This window comes from Elgaria multicarinata, chromosome 9 (assembly GCF_023053635.1).
Source record: "Elgaria multicarinata webbii isolate HBS135686 ecotype San Diego chromosome 9, rElgMul1.1.pri, whole genome shotgun sequence".
In the NCBI taxonomy this organism is placed as follows: Eukaryota; Metazoa; Chordata; class Lepidosauria; order Squamata; family Anguidae; genus Elgaria; species Elgaria multicarinata.
Window position 1 is genome coordinate 38798276 of NC_086179.1, and position 22183 is coordinate 38820458.

The window sequence follows — 22183 nt, forward strand, 5'->3', positions numbered from 1 at the left end:
AGCCCAACATTTGAAGGGCCACACATTTCCCATCCCTGGCTTAAGTTCTGCCTCTTCCAGATGAACCTACCCACCTCTATATCCCTGGCCAAAACCCTGATTCATATCCCCATGAGGTAGAAGAGCCTTTTCAGCCACTGTGAGTAAGCAGAGTATTTCTCTTCAGCCAAAAGATTACCTTGGCCCACTACTTACTTTCTGTTGTTCTGTGAATATGTTTTAGTGATTATTTGGGGTGGGACTAATCAACATTTGTTGTGATAGGTTTTATTTATTTATTTATTAATTACATTTCTATACCGCCCAATAGCCGGAGCTCTCTGGGCGGTTTTGCTTTTATTGTACTCTAAAGCAGTATTGGCTGCATTATTTCCCACCCCCCCATGGATTTGTCAGTTTATTTTTACTGGGTTTTAAATATGCATTTATATTTGTTAGCTACCTTGCATGTTTAGTTTACTAGACAGAAGGGTAAAATATAAAAGTTTAGTAAATAATTTACATCAAACAGGCTTATATGTACATTCCTCTTTTATTTAATACAGCACAGACACATGACACATACAAAAGAAAAACACTCATGAAGGCCCTGCCATGCTTAAAGACAGGTACATCTACACTCAATTGAACAAGGCTCCCACTTCAGATTAGATATCTGCTAGCTAGCTACAGATGGGTTCTCAGAGGAAGCCTGTTGCCCCCACCAAAAATAATCTGCACCCTGTTTGGAAGAGTGAAACTGGGAGAGAGTAATTTCTGGACCCTAGAGGCAGGTAGGTCCTTGAAGTAAAATCACTCTCTTCTAGACATCTCAAGCAATGAGATTTTAGAACAAATACATGTTACTTACTATTTTATTCTTCAGGTCTAACCCATGAAAAAGTGTGCTAGGAGGGAAAGTATTTGCTTCCCAGCTAATTCAGTTGCATTTTTAAAATGGAACAAGCCTGAATGCACATTTAGAACTGGTGCAGGCTTTTTGTGGCAGCAGCTTTCCCTTTTTCCTACTCCAGTTTTACATAGAAAGTAAGCAGGCACCAATTCTTGTGGTAAGGAGCCCCACATACTTAAAAAAAATACAAAAAGGAGGGTGACGGGTATTTACAAAATTCATGGCTGGTACAATACATTATTTAAGACACACTATGCTACAATCTTTCAGGTCCTGAGATTATTACAAAAAAAGTTAATTCAAATATTGTGTTCAGATTCAGTTTGAGAGAGGAGGAAAAGATAAAATCATTTCTTTAGAATCTAGTATCCCTTCACCTCAACAGAACACATCTCCCTAAAAAGCAAAACCAAAAGGAGTTGGCACCAGTCTCTAAGTAGCTGTGCTTGGCTACTCATACCCCTCATCACTTGGAGAAGCTATTTATGTTCATTGCATGGAGTACATATCACATGAATTTACTTTAAGGGAGTACTCTTCCCCACATGAAGCCACAGGCTTTCCCCTAGTTTTAGAAATATTCAGGTAGTAACTAGCAAGTAAGCCTATATATTGTGGAACCAAGCTATACACAGAACAGAATTACTGCTTCAGGTGAGTTTGCGAAGTATGGTTTATTACAGCACCACTACTTGATAAGAAAACTTGTTACATTAAAGAAGGCCACACAAAAACTATTGTGATTGATTGTGTATAAGTATTCATGTGTCAGTTTTATCAAATAGTGAGCTAACCTTGTGGAAGTTTCTTTGCTCCTCATTTTGTATAGTTGGCCAGCTCTTAAAAGCTGATTTTTCCACCAAATGTTAAAAAGAGAACACAATCACAGATACTATATTCAGCAGGGTTTGTACTACAATAGAATTGTTAGCTTTTAAATTTGGAAGTTCTACTGTTGATGAATTTTATTAGGAAAAGTATCTTATGCTTGTGTTCTGAAATGAATTATTTCAGCTTAACACTCCACATTTATAACCACACAGATGCCAAACAATAGAAATCATCTGATTACCTAGAAAATACTAACATTAAGTTAACCATTATATGTAATATCCAGGTACTGAGTGTGGTAAAAAATATTGATTGGGGGGAGCTAGTTTATAATGCTAACAATGTAACACTGCTCAGCAGCTTCTGAGAAAGTGAAGATAATCTTATTTAAGTAAAGTAAATGTAATGGACTTTTTGCTAGCTAGCAGTCGAAATACTTTTAAAACTATTTAAATCTATTGCCAACACTGAGATTGCAAGTAAAGAAGTGCACCAGTTGCCACATCAGGGCATCTTCTGAATTCTTCAATCCACAGAAGGTCCAACACTGGAGGGTGCAAGAGGCAGCAGAAAAATATTCGGATCCCAATGCAACTTACATTTAAAGGAGATTCTGCCTAGAGGGAGATCTAGTTAGCTGTCTGACATTGCTCTCTGTACAGGTGAGGTATTTATTCACTTGCAGATTTACTAATTTCCATTTGGTGGTGGTAAAAAGAGGAAAACTTCACCCTGTTACTTTTTATGTCTGCATATTCAATGCATAACACCATCAGATTTTAGTATCCCATGAAGCCTCTCGTGACATTAGCTTTGTACTACTGAAAGCATTTCAGATTTTTATCTAGAGTTTAATTTCCATGTTACAAAAATATTCCTGTAGTATACACATTCAAAGGGATATTGTCATGTTTCTTTGGGTAGATGTTACATTATCAGGGGGAAAGTATACATAATACTGAATGTGAAATCTAGCTATATGCATAGTTTATTTTACTGCTTTCTAAAATCAAACTAAGGCCTTATAGAGAAGGGAGAGGCTGAAAATAAAACTCCCTCTAGTGCTGGAAACCACTCACCTCTAAGCTTTGAGTGCCATGCCTACTATTTAGATCCTTAAAAGTTTGCTGGTTTCTCCCAATTTATTTTTACATTGGGCAAGAACACCCTCACTCATCTCTACTGTTAAGCATTGGCACACCAAGTGAAAATGCCTCAGTACTGAGCAAGGTGAGCAGTAATAAAATGTAGTGTATCCTAATGTTGTTTTTACCATTAGATCAACCGATTACAGTTAAGAAGGCTTCAGAAATTATTTTTAGTTAGATGGAACAAAGATACTCTTTCTCGCACAAAAATTAACATTTATTGTAAAATGAAGTTAGAGAAGCCTTGTTTTGCGCTATGGGAATAGAAATTCAACTAGAGTAAAGGACTGGGAGTGGTCTAAAGAAGGGATTGGATTCAGATTTAGGTATCTGCAACAGGATGGGCAGAAGTAGAATTCTGCTCACAGAGGCAATTCTTCCAATTTGGAGGGATCCCCCTTTTCCCTCTGCTCTCCACACCACAGCCTACTCCACTTAACAGGATCTCCCAGTCCTCTGTGTTAGGAGGTAGAACAGGGAAGTCCACTCCCACCAACCCCTTTGCACAAACTTAAATCTGGATTCAACCCATGAACTTTACATTTCCTGGAGAGGTGGGTCCAGCTGGTTCCTTAGCTGACACTCAAAGCTCTTCAAGTCACTTCAACTACAAAACATAGGAACTGTTAAAAGGGGAAAAAGAAAAAGAATAGAGCAATGCAGTGCTGAGAAAGGGTTCAGAACAGACTGACAGTAATTTATGAACTGTCACACTGATTCCATATAACAATTTTCCTATCCCCTCCATCCACAGAGAATGTCACATTTGGGAAATTCTTTTTAATGGATAAAATTAAGTTAAGAGCAAAGGAGATGCTCATTCTTTCCAAATTGCTTCAAGTCCTTAAAACTCAATTTTAAGCCATAGCTATATACTCCAACAAGCAGCAGCATGACAACCCATATCTTCCCTTCTAATAAGTGTATTCAAAATCTTTCTTGAGTGGAGGAAGGACAGTCTCCTCTACAATAAGAAAAAATGCTACTCTCTATATAGAAGACACATCCTGAGCTACCTTCACCTATTACTATGTGATGGTTATTTAAGCTTATTCAGAGTGCCCAACCATCCATTCAGAGTTGATTTTAGACAGTACACAGATTTGTTTCTAGGATATAATAGAATCTTGTTAAATAATATACTGTTAAAAAACCCAAATTTAAGTTTTACAAATATATAACCAGATTTAAAATACATGATTTTGATTTCTAGGCTGCATTCTAATTCTCACCAGTTAATTGATTTACCACAGTAACGTTTGTAAAAAAAAAGAAAAGGGAAAAAAAGGAATTTTGACATGAAGTGAAATCTTGCTGTGATCATTTGTATGAAACTATTTCACTACTCTTTAATTTAGCAAGTATGCTACATATAGCAAGATTATTTTGACAAAGATTTAAAAATACATTTCTGAGCAACACAAGAAAGATCTCGTTGTATTTGGTGAACTGCAAGTCTGATTAATTTAGAATATTCAGTTACTACTCTCACCACCAGACAGTGATCCAAAGCAGCAGGTCTATCAGGCACGGGTAGAGCCATATGAAAAGGATTCAGTTTTAGCTGCAGAGTAAGCTTCTTCTTTTTTTTTTTTTTGCTGCCAAAGCTGAAATAGCTTGCTAGTCTGATAATAATTGTACTTATTCAAATTTAATTTCTGTACCCTGTGGAAATGTTCTGGTCTAACTATTTCATGCTAAGAACATTCTCTTTTGTAGGGAATTACTTCAACTTTTAAGAATGCCAGCTCACGATTATTCAGAGATAGAAATGTAATAAATGAATGAATTCAATATTTATACCATTACCAGACTGGCACTATATTAACTTGCAACCTGAAATTCCAATGGGAATGCCTCAGTTGGTTTCCCATCAACCACTTCCTTACTGTTGCTCAAAAACATGTAGTTACTATATACTCTGACCTGTATCAGTGCTCACCTTCATAAGTAAACATTAATGCTACAGAAAACAGATGGAACATTAGGACTCTCGGGAATACTGCTGCATGTCAAAGCAAGCACATAAGAATGTATGTCATGGTACAGCAGCTATAACATTACACACATTGAACACTAATTACAGAAGGGAAAAGTCATTTTAACAGCCATATAGTCATCTTGGCAGGTTCAAGGTTCTTCCAAATACCTCCTAGCACTTTAGGACCTCTGAGTATACTTTGTAGGAAAAGGAGGGAACAAAAAGAAAAGGCACTTAACCAAAGGACAAAGGCCTGAATCAAGTAAGTTGGAGGGGTAACACCATTCAGAGACAAAACAAAATTATATAAAAACATTTAAAGGTTTCCATAAAATTATAATTGCATAAAACATTGGTTGACCAGTTGTTCATATACTATATTTACCTCTGTGTAACATTTTTGGAAAACAGAGCAAGTGACTACAGTGACCTCCTACATAGGAAGAGAAATGGATGAAAACCTTCCAAAGCTTAGCTTGATTGCAGGTTTTGCTTTTTTTCCTGCAATACTATCCTGAAAAGTCCAAAAATAAAATAATAATAAGAGGAATCGCTATACCTTTTGCCAATGCACTCCAAGAAACCAAGACACTCTAATGATCTTGTGGGCAAAGAACTCTAAAACCAATCTGTAAACTAGATTTAAATTGACTTATAGCCAAAAGTTCTTTTCATGAATGTAGCAGCAAACATGATAAGAGAGTTGGGGTTCCTAAAAAATTCTTCTGACAGATGGTTATGGTTCACTATAACTGATGGTAGCTTGGGAATTGCAGAATCTTTACTTTTACATCAGCTGCTTTGGATCAAGCGGAGGCTATATGTAGGTTGGATTAGCCAGCTAAGAACAGGAGGGAGCGTACCTTGGTTGCCTGCCCCACTCAAGCCTAAAGGATAAAAAATCACTTCTAATTTCATGGAAACAGATGTCAAACCCACAGCACCCACACTTGGGACTTTGACTCAACATTCCCATCAGTCTTCCTAGAAACAATACAATATAAAAGGCTGAGCAAAATGGAATGATTTAAGCCATTAACTTTTATCTTGGGGGTAGGGGAGAGCCATGTATTAAGACATCTGAAGTTTTGCATCTTGTAGTTCAATGCCTTTCTCCATACTTTGCAGACATCCCAAATAACCTAGTAATTGCTATTGTGCCCCTATAGGGTTAAATACACATAGCACAAGGCATAATTTAAAAGATATTCAGCTTCAAAACCTGTATTTGAAAATTATTGCTTGTATTTGAGGCTCAGAGTGAGCTTGCCATTTTAACTCCCAAGTCCTCAATCAATTCAGCTCAGCTGTCCAGAATGACAGCTTTGACTCTTATTGCTTGTGAATACTGAGGGGATTTATTACAAGAGCAAATTCCCATAGGCATTTAATACAAGTCAGATTCTTAAAAATGGCCTAAATGAAGACTTTGTGTGCAAGAACTACACCAAATTAAACTTTGTACTGGAATGCTGCTGATACCATTAGTAGCCTCTTCATCAGTTCTGGAATAGCCAGCTCATGTCTCTATGCCCCTTTATTTTAAAACAACACCACTGGGAATCACTGTTAAGATTCATTCCAGTCTCAACATCCTTTTTTTTTTTTAAGAGAGTACATCGGGAACACCTGGTATCTATCACTATTTTAACTCAATATGACCAGATACATCCAGTTGGTTGGTTGAGAAAGTTAGACATGTGCCCAGATTGTTCCGGTTTGGATATTTAGCCAAAAAAGCTCCAACTGAATTGCTATATTGTCTGACCCATTAACTCTTTAATCAATTTAATATACTACCAGAATATGCATGCAATATGTTGGATGACAGATAGAAGGCAACATATGCTATTCTATTCTGTAGGGCTAGTTTTCATTCTCTAGTAACTTAAACTTTCACCAGAACTAAACATTTGCTTTGAAAATATGGAAAACCTTAAAAGGAAGTAAGACTACTACGAATTCTCTTTAGCATGTTATTTCTAGAAGTGAAAAATGTCTGGAAGAAAAAGCTAAGACCTTGCCTGAAAAGGTTTGACGATCCATACTTTCTACCATCATATACTAGAGCAGGAGTGCAAAAAGTAGTCCACATGCCATTTCTGATGGCCCACCAGACCCCCTGCATCTGCCCTTGCAGTGGCACTTTTCATCTGTTGTTAATGCTAGCTTGGGTGTTGGGGTGGTTAGGGTAGGGGTCTCAAACAGCAGTGCTAAAGCACCGATCCATGCCACTTCTGGGTCACTGGGAAAGGGAGAAGGTTGCTGCAGTGACCCAAAACAGCCTGGATTGCTGCTTTAGTACTGCTAATGGGTAATATTCTCTTCCCTGCTTCATTTAAGTAGGTAATATTCACTTGTCCTCTTCTGTTCCCTCTAGTAACAAACAGAACGGGGAAAGTGAATACTATCTATCAAAGACGTAGTTTTCATAATATAGCCTGGAAAGGCTCACCATGTGTCAAATTCCTTGTATGGTTAGCAGATGTAACCTCATGTTTAATGGTATTTCTTGAAACAGATTGCAAACATGTTCCTCTGTCTCAAGCCTTATCTGTTATATATCATTTTGTGCCAGAGTAAAAGTTAGCAATTTCAACATATCCACAATTTAAAAATATATACTTAATTTGCAACACAGACTTTTTGTTGCCACAAGGGAGAAACTAACAATGTAGCAACAAACCCTCAGAGAACTGAAGACTTTGTTTATGCATGGAAGATATGCTTGTGGGGAACAAAGATGTTTTATCTTTATCTCAAGGGTAAGCAAATCAAGTAAGAAAAGTAAAGAAACCAATTAATATTTTGGGGAATCGAAGGCTTTGGAGAATATATGAGCCAAAAACTGTTTCAACAAAGTATGGCTACTTAACATTATAATTTCCTCTACCAAACTACTTAAGGAAGTTTTTGAAAAGCCCTTTGTTTACCTTGTATAAAGGTAAAAGTTCAAGATTTAAATTGAGCTTATCTGTTATTCACAATTTTGTGCAAAGTTCTTTATTAATGGGCTCAACCCAACATTCAGTTACTATGTATATATTATATATTTTTTAAATATATGCATGTTTTTACATATACAATTAGTGAAAAATCTAAATTAGTAAGATAAGCTATCTGGCTTTCTCAGAAAAAACAGCACACCTTTGTAAACCTGATAACTAAAAAAATATCTGGCAGAAGACAGCAGAAGTATAATCTTGGTCACTAGACAATAAAGCTATATGCAATAAAGCTATATGAAGTAGAACTTCTAGACAAAGCCAGAGAATCCTCTGAAATTTCTATTGTAGCTACTCATGCTGCTCAACAGACAAGCTGTATATAAGTTTGAAATGCTCTATTCAGCAGTGCAAGTGGATGCAGTTGAAGTTTCAAAGAAACCTCCAGTTATACAAGCTCTCCTGCATGTGCATATACCTTTGTTGGATGATGGTCTTTATTACCTGGGGTGTTAAAAACTGGCCAATTCTAACTCAAAGTTGAAAATATCTCTGGTCATATGAGATTTAATTGAGAGAAAAGGCTTTCTATTAGGGACTCTGGTTGCTAGATTAGAAGACCATGAAATATTTTACATCAGAATGTGTCACGCCTTCTTGATTTTTCATCTCACTTTATATTTTGACCCAATATTCTTACTGCACTAATTATAAGCTGCAATACAAGAGTTTCCTAAATTTGTTTCCCAAACATCTAACATACTGCTATCAAAAATAAAGTCAGCCAGAAGTTGTATCATTGTGCAACAGTGGAGTTAGGTTTTATACCTCCCAGCTATGAAGATCTTTAGGAAAACTGGAGATACGAATTTTAAGCCTAGGCAGAAGGCACCTCAACCACTCTTTGGAGAAAGCTTTGAACAGTACTGAAAAAAGCAAGGTCTTGTACAGAAGCAAGCTGCTCATAGTTTTTGTTTGCTGGGAATTCATACAGTGTGCAACTTTTCAGAGCTATCAGAAGAGGGAGAACCACAGACAGGACTATCTTCACAAAGGGTAGAAACTAGGAATTACTGGACTACAGTAATATATGAAAAATAAGGCAACTCTGAAGTAGTACAGTAAGTCTAAAGGGGAAAAAAACTTCAGAAGATATTGAAAGCAAGATCTGGGCTGATGAAGCCAAATTAGTGCTCATTGAATATCTGAAGTAAAATGGGAGGTTCTAGTTCCATTTTTAAAAATGGGATTTAAAACAGGTTACAAAACACCTTCCAATGTTTCCCATCCCCCTCTTGAACATCTGAGACATAAAAAGCCCTGTTCTGGTCAATGGCATTAACTATAGTGAAAGATCCTCAAAATAAGACCTTTGCAATCTTCAGGGTCTTCAAAGAGAAATAGTGGGCAAGTGGCCTTGGCTTTGTGTGGAGAAAACGTTTTCTTCCTTTCTGTTTCTACACAAATAACTATTTTTGCTCTACACTTCACAATATTCAAACCTATACAGAATGTTCCCGACTGGCATATATTGTAGACGTCACTGGGTCTCCAGCTTGTCAATAGGATGGATGGCCTCCCTTGCGTGATGTAGACATCTATTTTAGCTTCCTTTCACAGATCCTCTATCAGATATCAGCCTGAAAGAAGGTTTGTGCTGCTGTAGGTTTGACAACTGAACCTATTTGGCCAACCCTTTCTGAGCTACTCAAAGGATAAAAGGCTTTGGGAGTTCTTTAGGAGAGATCAAACTATGTGTCGCTTTTACAAGAACACTTTCCTCCTTTTCCTTCTCTCTTGGATCAAGTATTGTTTTCTTTTTCTTCTTCTCACCACAGTGCTTGGGATCAGAATATGTAAACATTGACAGAAACAGCAGCTCTGTGTCCATGTAAGCACTTTCCCAACTGGTCAGTCTCCACCAGCAAAGCAGAACCACTTTAACTCCCCCTGCTCATCAGGATATCACTGGGGTTTCCTCTGTAACTTAGTGTCCCCTTTACTTTGGCCTCCATCTGGAATTTGAAAATGAAAAGGGGAAAACATTTCACGTAAGGCATATTTGCTTATAATTATGGAAGCTATACCCATAAATGGCACATCCTAAAATGGCAGTCTTTAGAACAAAATGCATTTTAATTTGTGGAACTTATTGCCCCATAATGCTGCTGAATTCCAATACTCAGAACTGGAGGCTGAGTATTGTGGGGCCCTCTAAACTCCACAGAAAGTTTTTTTAAAAAATCCCCTCTCCTTTCTGGTGCACCCTCCATCGTTTGCTACTTTGGTGGCAACATGCAGCAGTACTGGCTGCCACTGCCAAGCAACTCCACTTCATTTTGTCATTTGCACATGCTTGAAATGCATGAATACATGGGAAAGGGTTAATATGGAGGAGGGTGCTTGGTCCCAGGGCTCGTTATCTGATGGAAGAAGTAATAATAATAATTTTAAAAAGCAGGAAAAGACCATCATCACAATACAGCAGCCAATTAGAGCAAGTTGAGGACTTTACAGAGGGCTGGCTGGGTTAGAACGGGTGCTGAGGAGTCTGCATGGGGAAATTATTACCAGCTATTCAACTTGATTGTCCTGTACCTTCCTGACTGATCTGTGGCAAAGAGTGGGCCGACTCAGACTGAAGTGGTGCCGCCGGTGGCCAGCACGGATCTACTGCGTTGCCTCTAGTTAAGCACGTTGCTTGTTTTTGTTTGTTTTTAATTCACTTTTTGCAGCCAGCAGCATGTCCCCTGGCTTCCCCACATTCTTTTTGCTGGCTACTGTACTGGCTGGTGCTTCCTTGCTCCTCAGTTGATGGGACTCACTCATGATCAACAGGGCCATGTTGCTGCCTGAGTGCATATTTGCTTGCCTTGCTTAATCACTGGGTTGGGTTTCTTCCCCCACCCCCAAATTTGTTGGGTTGGTAACTTAAAATATATTGATCAGTGTGTGGAAACCCTTCTAAAGAGGGCCAAAATATCTGCTTTACTTGCATTATGTAGTTCTGGCTATTATGTTTCCTTTATTTTTGTGCAAGTGCATGCAGTCCTGATCTGGATCATGAGGCTTTGGAAGAGGAAGATTTAAGCTTCTCCCCTCACCCATTTCCCTTCCCCCACCCCCACGGTCAAACTGGGGGGGGGGGAGCTTAAAACCAGCTTTTGGATTGAGACGGCAAGTGTTTATATGAAAATAAGAAAAATAGTAGCCTGAATTACAGCAATGTGATTAGTAGGGCCTCTGAAGGCAGTCAGGCAGCATGTTGGACACTCATAAGGCTAGAGGGAGAGCACTGCAGCCAGTTCTGTTCAGGCTGAGCAATGTTCTTTGTGTTTCTTCTTAACAATTATACCCGTATGTTGTACTGGAGCTTTTGTTGCTACTGCTGCTGTTTGCCTTTCTTGATCATTGATCTTGGCTTTCTTCTGCTGCTCTTTCTTCCTGTCTTTGCTATGTTTATATTGTCCTCCTCCACCACCTTTCCACAGGTATTTCTCTCCATTGGATTGTTTCCTGTCCTTCTTGGCTTTTTCCATTTCTGCTCAGTTTACACTCCTACTCCCCCTCGTTGCTTAAGAGAACAGCCAGCAACAGTAGCAGCTCCATCCCTGTCATTGCTTGTTCTGTTGTGGTGATGGTGGTGAAGGAGTGTATTTTACCTTAGGGTTGCAATAATCTATTGGAATGGCTACTAAAATATGGATTTTTACTGTAATCTCTGGAATACGGTGTGAGAGAGAAATTTTATCTTATGGCTGCAATTATTAATTTAAATTGCCTTGGCTGCAAAATGATGCCCCCATTTTTTAAAAAATAAAATTCTGTGGGGGTGGGGTAACAACAAATTAAATTAATCCATGAAAAATCCTCTCCCCACTTCCTGATGTGGGCTTTGTGGCTGTCCAATTGGGTCCAATTATTGTGGGTTTAAAAACTTTTTTCTGTGGGTTGTGACTGGAGAAATTCATGGGTGATATAATATGCATTTAAGTCTGTGTGCCAATTGTTATGCCTTTTATGTTACAATGTCTGCATATCCTCCCTTTCTTGCTCCCAGTAACCCCAGGCTCAACCTGCAACCCTCACATTGCCTGCTATTAGAATGACTGCAGACTACTCCACTTCATCTTTGAACTGTAAACATGCAGACCCTGACCTCGTCATCAAGTCAGAGGGTTTTTTCCTCTCTTATTCCCATCTGCTTTTTGTAAAATCTTGCCCAATGAGGAAAACTTGAAATCTTTTGGTTGGCCTTTTGAGATGATGATGATAGCAACAACCACTATTAAGACCATGCGTAGTTTCTCTCTCTCTCCTTTTTAAGTCACTGCGCTGTACCTGGCTTTTTGATGTGTTCCATCAATAAAAGTAATAATAATTCATTATTACAGAGAAATTCACACAAAGAGAAAAGCAAAGCAGAAGGAGAGGCAGAAATTAGTAGTCAAAGACTTGGGAGAGGGGATGTATTTTCAGTGAAGTTACAATTGATAGGAGGGGAAGGTATGCATGAAACCTTGCACACTGTCTTTGCCAATGGGCTTACTCAGGAAACACATCACATAAGAATTATTAGCTGGATTAATCTAGCCCTTTGAAACTGGGATAAATCTCTAGGCAATTAATGTTATCAGGGGACAAAACATAAGGAATCCAAAGTGCAGTAAAGGGTCTCACAACATCACAGCATGTGGCAAATGTACACTTGGCTCCGCTTCTGCCAGTGGCCCACCCTTTGCTCCCCATCCCCACCCTGCTCCATCAGAATCTAGCAACCACCACTGGTCAGAATAGGCCAATATCAACTCAAGTAGTCACTCAAGTAGGCCACTCTCTAGCAACTGACTTCCAGAAGCAGAAATATGAGACATATGATAATTGCCCTGTTTCACCGACATTTCACTCCAATACTTTCTGGGAACTGATCAGGGAGATACAATGTGAATGGGCCCACTTCACTAGTTGCTTTCTCCCTGCAATGACAAGAAGGGTGGGAAGGGTATATGAAAGCCCAAAATTTATCCCAGATTGAAAACTATCCCTGGGACGTAATGGCTGAACAGGCCCACGGACATTCTTAAAAGCAATTGCTGGGTTCTAATGTTTTCTGAAGTGCTTCTGGCAGCTCTCATGGACAGGACCTGAGATACAATGAGAAAAAATTATCCTTCCACGCTTAAAAAGGTGAAGATAGAATTATTTAGTTACCTGTATAAGCTTGCTGCAAGTGAGCAGGCAGAGGTGTGTGAGACAGGGCTGCTGCATGCTGAGCTCCTGGCTGTAAACCCTTCAGTAAATCTGGTGGCATAAATAAGAAAAAACAATTACAACCACAAGAGTTAAGAGCAAATGGATGCAAAGAATCTGCTTTGCATTGATTCAAAGAGCAGATTTACTCAATTCTGTCCAATACGTTTTCAGCATATGCATTTATCAGTAGTTAAGCTGCATGCACAACGTTGTCAACCAACATGATAACCTAAGGATAAATATTGTTTATTATCACTTCTGTTCCCAGGATAAGTTACCCAGTAGCAGAACAAGAAATATAGTTTAATATAATATTTAAAAAGAGGGAATCCATTCAAAAATAAATGCAACATCAGAACTAAAAGCTTTAGGAAAGATACATTCTCCCAAACAACTCAAATAGCAGCAGCTCTATGATGTCCATATCAAAGGACTGCTACTATCCATATACTGTTAGTAAGATCTGGAATATATAGAAGGAAAAATCTTTTACATAAAAGGTTAAATAAAATACAAAAAGCAAAGTTTTAATTTTCTATAAAGGACATACTGTTCATCTTAATCAGTTTTCCGGGATGAAGTATATCAGAGTCTATCATTATAAACAATGTTTTTTATATTCAAATTAGCATAGAGAAAATCCAGAAAGGAAACTACTCAGAAATATGTATATTTCTGAGTAGAAACATGACATTGGAAGTTCAAAGAAAACAGCCATTAACAAGAAATAGAAATATTACAGAATTCACAGCTAAGTATTTAAGCAGGAGATGTTTTTAGTTGAATGGCAAACATGTTAGCTTTACTTACTCTGAGCTAGGCTGTGGTGGAAAGCCGCTGAGGTAGATCCCGAGGTGGTTGTCACTCCAGCCGTGTCTGTTCCAAAGCCGAGTAGCTCCAATGGAAACTGAAAGGGCACAGTTACTGGAACAAGGCTACCCAGCATCCCAAAAGGAGCCAATGGAGCAGATGTCACATTCTGATTGGTTACAGACAAGGGTGATGTCATGAGAGTCAAAGGTGAAGCATTTGCCAGTAATGATGCGCCTGTTGTTGACTGTAAAGAGATAGGTGTTATTTTAAACATGTTTTTTTAGCCTTTCTCGGGGGCACATAAGAAATTTAATTAAAATGTGTCTGAAATCCAGATTTAATTAAAACTAATAAAGCTCAAGCTTTCCTCCATGTTAGCTCCAGATACAACTTTTATCAAAGATTCAGGTTCTGAGTGGCAAGTGCTCTCTTCCTTTTTCCTTGCTGTTAGTGTAAATGACTGGTTCATACGTAATAGTTTTAAAACGTGATAGTTTTAAGTTGGAAAGTTCCATAATGCTTTAACCATTCCCTCAGCTTTTCTTCCCCATAATGTTGCTCCAATTACGCTTCTGTTTTAAATAAACTGGGTTTTAAAGGTATATATTACATCACAGCACAATCCAATATATGTTTATCTAGCAGAAAGTCTCCATGTTTTCAATAGGGCTTACCCCTAGTAAAAGTGGTTAGGATTGCAGCCACAGTTTAGAGAACAAAGCAGCCATAACTTAAAAAAACAACAACCAAGCATAAGTAGAGAAGTGTTTCTAGAGTAACTGCAATTTATGTATGTGTCGTCAACCAAATGTATTCATTTCATATTGATCATGGAATGGAGAGCAGCCAAGAATCCAATGCAATTATTTACATGTGTGTACTAAAACTAAATTGTCTAATTCATTCCAGTCAGCCAGATCTTCCATTGCCCCACAACTTCACTAAAATGAAAACTAACCCATTAATGCTATTGATTTAAACTCAAAGATCACTTTGGTTCAGGAGAATGGAAGATCCTATTTGACTATATGGTAACTGAAATTTTAAGGCATTTCTTAAAGAACCCAAGTATACATAGATGGATTACTAGACCAATACAAAATGATGGTGTTAGAGAATAGAATATATGTGGCACAACCTAGAGAAGGCTAGGACATAACTACATCAGTTCTCAATATTCATCAAGTGTGACTTAAGGCACAATATTCATCAAGTGTGACTTAAGACTTAAGGCACAGCTAAAAAAATTCTGGATTAGACCTTTAGTCAATATCTGTCCCATTAAAAAAATGCCTTATTTGTAAATGCTTTGTCCATTATCATATCTGCCATGCAATGAAATCCTAATATCTTCCTACTATTCTCTCAAAAGAACTGGCAGGACAGTTTTCTTGCTCGTCAAGAGGGAACACATGTGTGTCTTGACAGAGTTAAGAATTTTCTAGGATTTTCAAGTACACCTAGTATTAATTTAGAGATTCCAATAGACAATAACATTCATGTTACCAGTAAACAATAGTTTTCAATATGTAACTACATAATTCAGAAGTTTACTGGTTCATTAGTCTGAATCACTGAGCTCAATTTTTTTTTAAAAAAAAAGAGTGCTATTTATTCAACGAAGTATTGGAGCTTTAATCCAGCTCCAGAGACAACCTGCCTCTTGGAGTATCGGAGGGATCATGCAGATTTTTTGCATATATTTTAGGTATGCCCCCAAAGGTTAAAGACTACTAGAAAGAATTTACTCTCAATATATCAAATCATGGGATATCAGTTACCCTTATATTCCAAAATAATTCCATTAGGATCTCTTAAAGCCACTCTTAATCCTGTGCACTTTCCTGGGAGTAAGCACCATCGAACACAGTGGAATTTACTTATGAGCAAACATAGATTAGATTGCACTGTAACCATAGTAGTAGAACAGTAGATTTACAACTAATTTTCAGTTTACTGGTAACTGTAAGAATATGTATTGCTAAATGCTAGAAATTAATATTTACTCCACAAGACTCGGGACTGGCTCAAAAAAGTTTGATTTATAGCAAAATGTAGCCTATTTTACTGTAAATTTCTATAAATCTATGAGTTTTGAAGTAAGATGTTCCTTATTTATTAACTTTTGTAACAAGAAGTATCACGTTTGTATCAATATCAATATTTTTTTCTGTTAAAATTATCTCTAGATATTTATCTATCTATCCTATTTCTCTGTTATGTTTTATAATGGGTTCAATATCTAAGCATTTGTATTTGGTTTTCTTCTGTGTTTTTTTTTAAAAAAGCTAAATATTATATACTATTTGAAATCCTTCACTTTTGTATAATATACATTAAGGCTGTGCTCTGCTTCAGAGCATAGAAGCAATAGTGAGGCGGCCTGATTCGCTTCCGACAAAGGCGGAGACAAAGCGGGTCGGGGGGGCTGCGGATCGAGGCAAAGAGGATTGAGACCAAGTGGATCCTTCGCCTCAATCCGGAGCTCCGAAAAGAAGGTAAGTGGGGGCTTACCTGGCGCTGCCACAGTCCATGTGGTGGCGGTGGCAGAGCAGGTAAGGGGGCAGGGGGGGAAGGGTCTTCCCTGAGTCTGACGCGTTCCGGCAGTGGCTTCACCTGAGCCCTCGGTCTCAGTTGAAGCAGCCTCCAGACCGCGACGGATGCAGGTAAGGGGGGGCGGCGGAAGGGGGGCCTTATCTGCTGCCGCCGCTGCTGCAGAGCTCCGATTGAGATCCGGAGCTCCGCAGTGGAGCAGAGCGGACCCGATCTGGAATTTTCGTGGTGGGTGCAGAGCGGATCGGGGGGATCCGTGCACAGCCTTATACATTATTTTTAATTTTTGCTTTAAGAACGTAAGAAGAGCCATGGTGGATCAGACCAAGGATCCATCTAGTCCAGCACTCCGTTCTCACAGTGGCCAACCAGCTGTCGAGCAGAGTCCCTTGATCATTTTAGTTGTCCTTTTCTGCAGTTTTTCCAGCTCTACATATTTTTTTAAGGTGTGGTAACCAGAACTGTACACAATATTCTAAGTGTGGTCAGACCATAGATTTGTATAAAGGTAATATGATACTGAGTTTTGTTCTCAATTCCTTTCCTATGCCTAACATGGAGTTTGTCTTTTTTACAGTGGCCACATACTGGGTTGACATTTTCATCGAGCGATCCACCACAACCCCAAGATCTCTTTCTTGGTTGGTAACCACCAGCTATTCTATCCTGGATCTCAGTCAAGCACATTATACCCAACAACTAATATTCTAAACAGAAACACAATAGCTGTAGAAAAAAATTATTATTTTTGAGTGAAAAGAGGTCAAAGGCAACATGCTGTATTAATTATTTTAATATCTAGCTTGTGCTTTTGGTAATCAAATACTTCTTACTCACTCTACACCCAAACTGAACTATTCAGAAGACAGTTTTACTTCAGAAGCTAAATTATTATACTTTGAATGTTCTGGAACACATATTTAATAAGAGCAAAATTATCCTTAACACACCACATGACTTGGCCAAAGCTCATATTTGGGAGGGGGGTTAAATTTTGTTAAGGGAGCATAAAATGGTGTGAATTTATACAGTTGTAAAAGCTTTTGGAAGATAAATTTGAGACCCAAGGAAAGCAGCAAGAAAAGGCAGGAGAAATATATTACAGTTAAGGTAGTTCGCTTTGGATTTAAAGGACCATGTACAAGACGACTTCCAGTAAAGCTACAGAGGCTGCATGTCCCCCTATCAGCATGGGGAACAATTTCAATTGGGATTGCAGGGGAGGGAAAGACTGAACTTTGTCTCTCCCCACAATCCTGACAAGTGAGAGCAAGAAAGAGAAAGTGAGGAAAAGAAAGGGGGAGGGGGTTTCTCGGCTCAATTTTAGCTCTGGTCCCAACCACTGCCAATATTCCTGACCACTTCCCCCAAGGAAATGCAGTTCTTGACTTAAGGGCTACCCACCCGCTTTATAAGAAAATGGTCAAAAATGGGATACATTTAAGAACAACAATATTGGTGGTCTTCTGCCAAGGGCAGATAGGGCTTTCTCCATCTACTTCAAATACTATAACAATTCCTTCTCTTGTAATGTATAACTTACTCTGTGTTGTGATGTCATCATGTGTGTTTCCCCACCCCACATCACTGGCTGCCACTGGAGGGGCAGAGAAATGCACAACATAAATCACCTTACAATATGGGGTAAGTGATCCTATACATTATGGATTAGAACAAGGGGATGCTATTTTCAGTGTTTCATAGTGTGTAGTTTCCCCCTCTACAGTGCAAGTTTTGTCTCTTCTGAAGTGCTTAATAACCCCCACAGTGTGACGTTCTCGACATGCATTTAGGTGGCAATCCTATATGCACTTACCTGGGAGTAAGTCCTGTTGAACTCAATGAAGCTTACTTCTGAGCAGTTACAGGATAGCACTGTTAGTGTAATTGCGTTTACAGAGGAAGGATAAATATCCAAGAACTTAATAGGTATCACGTTGTTATGCCTGTAATTAAATTTCACATTCAATACATACCTGTACACTGGCTGGTATAACGGTAGACCCTGAGGCAGAAGATGGTCTATGTGGAGTTGACAATTGTTTAGTAGCACCCTGTGTTCCACTTCCTGCTGCCCCAGAGATATTAGTCCTATTAGTTCCACTGGAATTAAGGTTGCTGCCCCTGTTGACAGGTACATTCATTCCAACTCCACTCAAGTTATTTTTGCCAATAGTTCCAGAGGCAGAGGAGTTGGATAGTTTTGAAGGGGCCTGAGGGTTCTTTGCTGGTTGAAGGCCTGAGGTGCGATTAGAGGGCAGTAAATTAATTGTAGGACACTGCCTACTGACACTTACTCCACTGGGCTGTTTATGAAGGGAATTGTTGCTGCTGGAGTGACTATTCTGAGATACTAGTGCACTTGAACTGGAAGAACTGGGAGATGATGTGGGCTTGGGTGTTGAGGTGGACTTAGATGACAGTTTAGGTGATGCAGTAGGTTTGGGTGCTACAGAAGGCTTGGGTGCTGTGGGCTTAGGAGAAGCAGCAGGTTTTGGGGAGGGAGCCATGGAGAAAGGAGGCTTGAAACCCTGGGCAGAAACTTGTGATACCATGGCCTTGGCTAAATAGTTACTAGAGGTAGAGGTGCCGGATGTTGTCCGAGACGCAAGTGGGTGAGCCATTTGGGAACTACTCCCAGAGGTGGTGTTAGACAAAGGAAGGCGGTATACTACTGGTTTATCTGAAGTCTTGGTAACTGGGGAAGAACAGGAGAGTTTGGGACTGCTACTTAGTTTTACCACAGGGTTGGTCTGAGATTTACTAATAGTTGCTTGTAGCGGAGAAACATATTTTTGTTGGGCAGCTGATTGCTGGTGAACCTTTGTCACTTGTAACGTTGAAGAGCCACAACTTTGGGCTTCTGAAGAGGTTACAAGGACAGTCGTATCCTTTGGCCTCTGTGAAGCAGAAGAAGCTGTGGTTTGGACCTTACAAGAGGAAGAAATATGGGTCTGTGAAGAGGAAGCAGCTTGAATTTGGCTTGACCTCTGTAATCCTTGTTGCAGAAGCTTAGCTGGCAAGGGCTCCAAGGAAACCTTGGGGTTTTGAATTGAAGATCCAGCAATAAGGCCTGAAGAGATACCAGTCTGAAGCATATCCTGGGATTTCTTTGGTACTGGACCTGAGTGCCCAGCTATAAGACTTGATGAATGTGGTGTTTGACCAGTCTCTACCTTTTTTGAAGACGATAGAGGTAACTTGCTCATTATACTTGCTAACTTCTCTTCTCTCAACCCAGGCCGAGGTCTTGAAGTTGGTGTCTCTGCAGAGGGTCCAACAGGCGAACTCTTGGCCCCATTATTAATAACAGCCAGAGCATCAGAAATAGAATCCAATGAAGGTGGATTGAAGGAAAGATCTTCATCCAGTGAGTCATCCAGGCAGATTGTCTCTGGAGCTGGGATACAACTAGAATTGGCCAGAGCACTAATAGGTATGCTGGTACTTGAAGCAGGAACACAAGTTGAAGTAAAGGGAGTACAGACTCTCTGCTCCTTCTTTGGACTAGAGTCCTAGTATGAAGATAGAGAAAAATTGAAATGCCCTTCCCAAAGAAAAGATGCAGAAATTTCAAGCAATGCTTGCTTTTTGCATATTTGTAATCATGCGTAGATCTAGTAATGTAGGTTTTCTTTAATTTCAGTACTATTTGATATCAAGTTGCAAATTTGTTTGCTTACTTGCTCATTTTGAATATTCTGGCATATACTGCAATGACTTTTCAATTGCAATTTTACTCTTTTCATATTGTTATCTATATTGAATTGCCATTACAAAATAATTGCAGGTTATAAAATGAAACCCAAGTGACATGAGATAAGCAAACACATGTCTTTATATATGGGACTTCCCAATCATGTCTTAAATAAAAGTGCAGTTTAAAGTATCAAAAGGGGGTGTAGGCAGGGTGACTGGTAATGGGGGAGATGGTTCAGCACCCCCTATGTGCCTTTTTGGCACTTTAATCACAGTCCCTACCTTAGATGTCACCAGGGCAGGACCATCTTTTAAAGACATAGATCCGCTGACATCACATGAGTTTGGACCATACAAAATCATTCTGATTTAATGGTCATGTCAATTAGAATCAATAGAAGACTTCATGACACTTATTTCTAGAGTGTTCATGGCATAACATGTACCATTAACTCAATTGTCACATTGCAATACGTTTGCCTTGTTCTAGTATCTTTTTCACAATAAAGTTGGGAAGCCAATGTTTTCTACTGAACCAGCTTCTCTTAAGATGTATAAAGCACTGTAAAAGAACAAACTTGTAGACACAGTTTGCATGTAACACTATCCCATGGTTTATTTAAACCAAGGTTTGTTGCCCTACCCAGGTATTGTCTAAGCAAACAAAAAAAAATCCCCCTGAATAAGAATTTTTAATTTTTCCACACAAAACCAATTAAAAAATGTACAATACACAAGAAAGAAAGAACAATTACAGAAATAACACTTACAGAATTAAAACTTTTTTCTTCTCAGTCCCTAGAGGTTGTTTGTTTCCTTCCACCTTCACCCGCTCCCTCCTTGTATCCCAAACAATGGGTTCTTTTCTATAGTTCTGAGTTCACACGTAATGGCAACCCACGATTCAACAAACCATAGATAATTAAACTATGCTTTCTCGTTACATGCGTCTTAGAATCGCAAGTGTGTCTTAGGATTTTTTTTCTATTGGTGGTACTGAAATTAGTGTGCATCTTACAATCAGTGGCGTCTTACAATCGAAGAAATACGGTATTTTACTTTACTAAGTGACTTCATTACTTACCTTCACTTTGGGTTTAGGTGCCAGAATCACCTTCTTCTTTGCCCTAAAGAAGAAGGCAAAGAGCTAGTTAGAAAGCAAATCTATCATTTGTAGTTGAAAAGGCTGTCAATACAACTGAAAATGCACTGGTGACAAACACAAAGCTGGTTAAGTGTGAAGCAGACATGTTCAAAGAGAAAGTAAAGTGAAAACAACTGAAATTTAAACGTTTTTGTTGTTGCAAAAAAACACCCTATGAAAGTACCCAGTGTTTTCCTCAGTCTGTTTCTCAGAAGGTGCCTCCACCAAACTCTGATCCATAAATTCCTATGTTTAAAAAACTTACTCCAAATTCCTTAACTTCTTTCTGAAATCACATTTTGCGAGGCACCTTTTGAGAAAGAAATTGAGAACAGGTCAGGTATGAACATGCCACACTGTGAATTTTCATTCTTCTCTTGAAATTATGAATAATTGTATTAATAAATCATCTATCATCTTGCTATAAGAGGCTCATAACACTTACAATGCCCATCTAAAATATATCAGATCATTTTTAAACTTAACGCCTGAACAAATGAAAATATAATAAAAAACATTTTTGATTGATTTGAAGAGAATGACCCCTCATGGAAGATTATTTCACAGTATGGACATTAACATGAAGAATACCAATGTGATTAAACTTACAGTTTCACAGAAACAATTCTTTGCTTATTTCTTTGTTAAACAACTAGTTTTCAGTAGCCTGCATATTCAGTAGCCTGCATATTCTTTGCATATTTACCTGGGTTACTGTGTCAGAGCCAGCATGCTACTTCACGCGACTCAATAGCTCCTGCACTGAGGCAGATCCCTAGTTGTTTAGCAGCTCCTACTGGCAGTGGGAGCAATCAAGCAGCATAAACTAGCACGCAGACTTATTCATGAGTAACCCAGGATTTACCCTGGGTTGCTGTGACATGTGAACTGGGCGCCACTGAGTAAACCAGTAATGTTAGAAAA

The 22183-nt window shown here is 38.8% G+C and overlaps 1 protein-coding gene across 2 annotated transcripts in view; it reads right to left on the bottom strand.

Annotated features, from left to right (window-relative positions):
* Positions 1-513: 513 nt before the first annotated feature.
* UBN2 (ubinuclein 2) overlaps positions 514-22183 on the bottom strand; it is a 48664-nt gene continuing 26994 nt past the window's right edge. Inside the window, exons 13-18 of one of the 2 annotated variants that reach the window (XM_063133645.1) lie at positions 21200-21242; positions 18393-19931; positions 17960-18013; positions 13861-14107; positions 13009-13098; positions 514-9812 (exon numbers count right to left, since the gene is read on the bottom strand). In XM_063133645.1, the coding sequence (XP_062989715.1) occupies positions 9763-9812; positions 13009-13098; positions 13861-14107; positions 17960-18013; positions 18393-19931; positions 21200-21242 (2023 nt within the window). In that variant the 3' untranslated portion in view covers positions 514-9762. The remainder of the gene's footprint in view (positions 9813-13008; positions 13099-13860; positions 14108-17959; positions 18014-18392; positions 19932-21199; positions 21243-22183) is intronic. The other variant, XM_063133646.1, reaches the window with a different exon arrangement.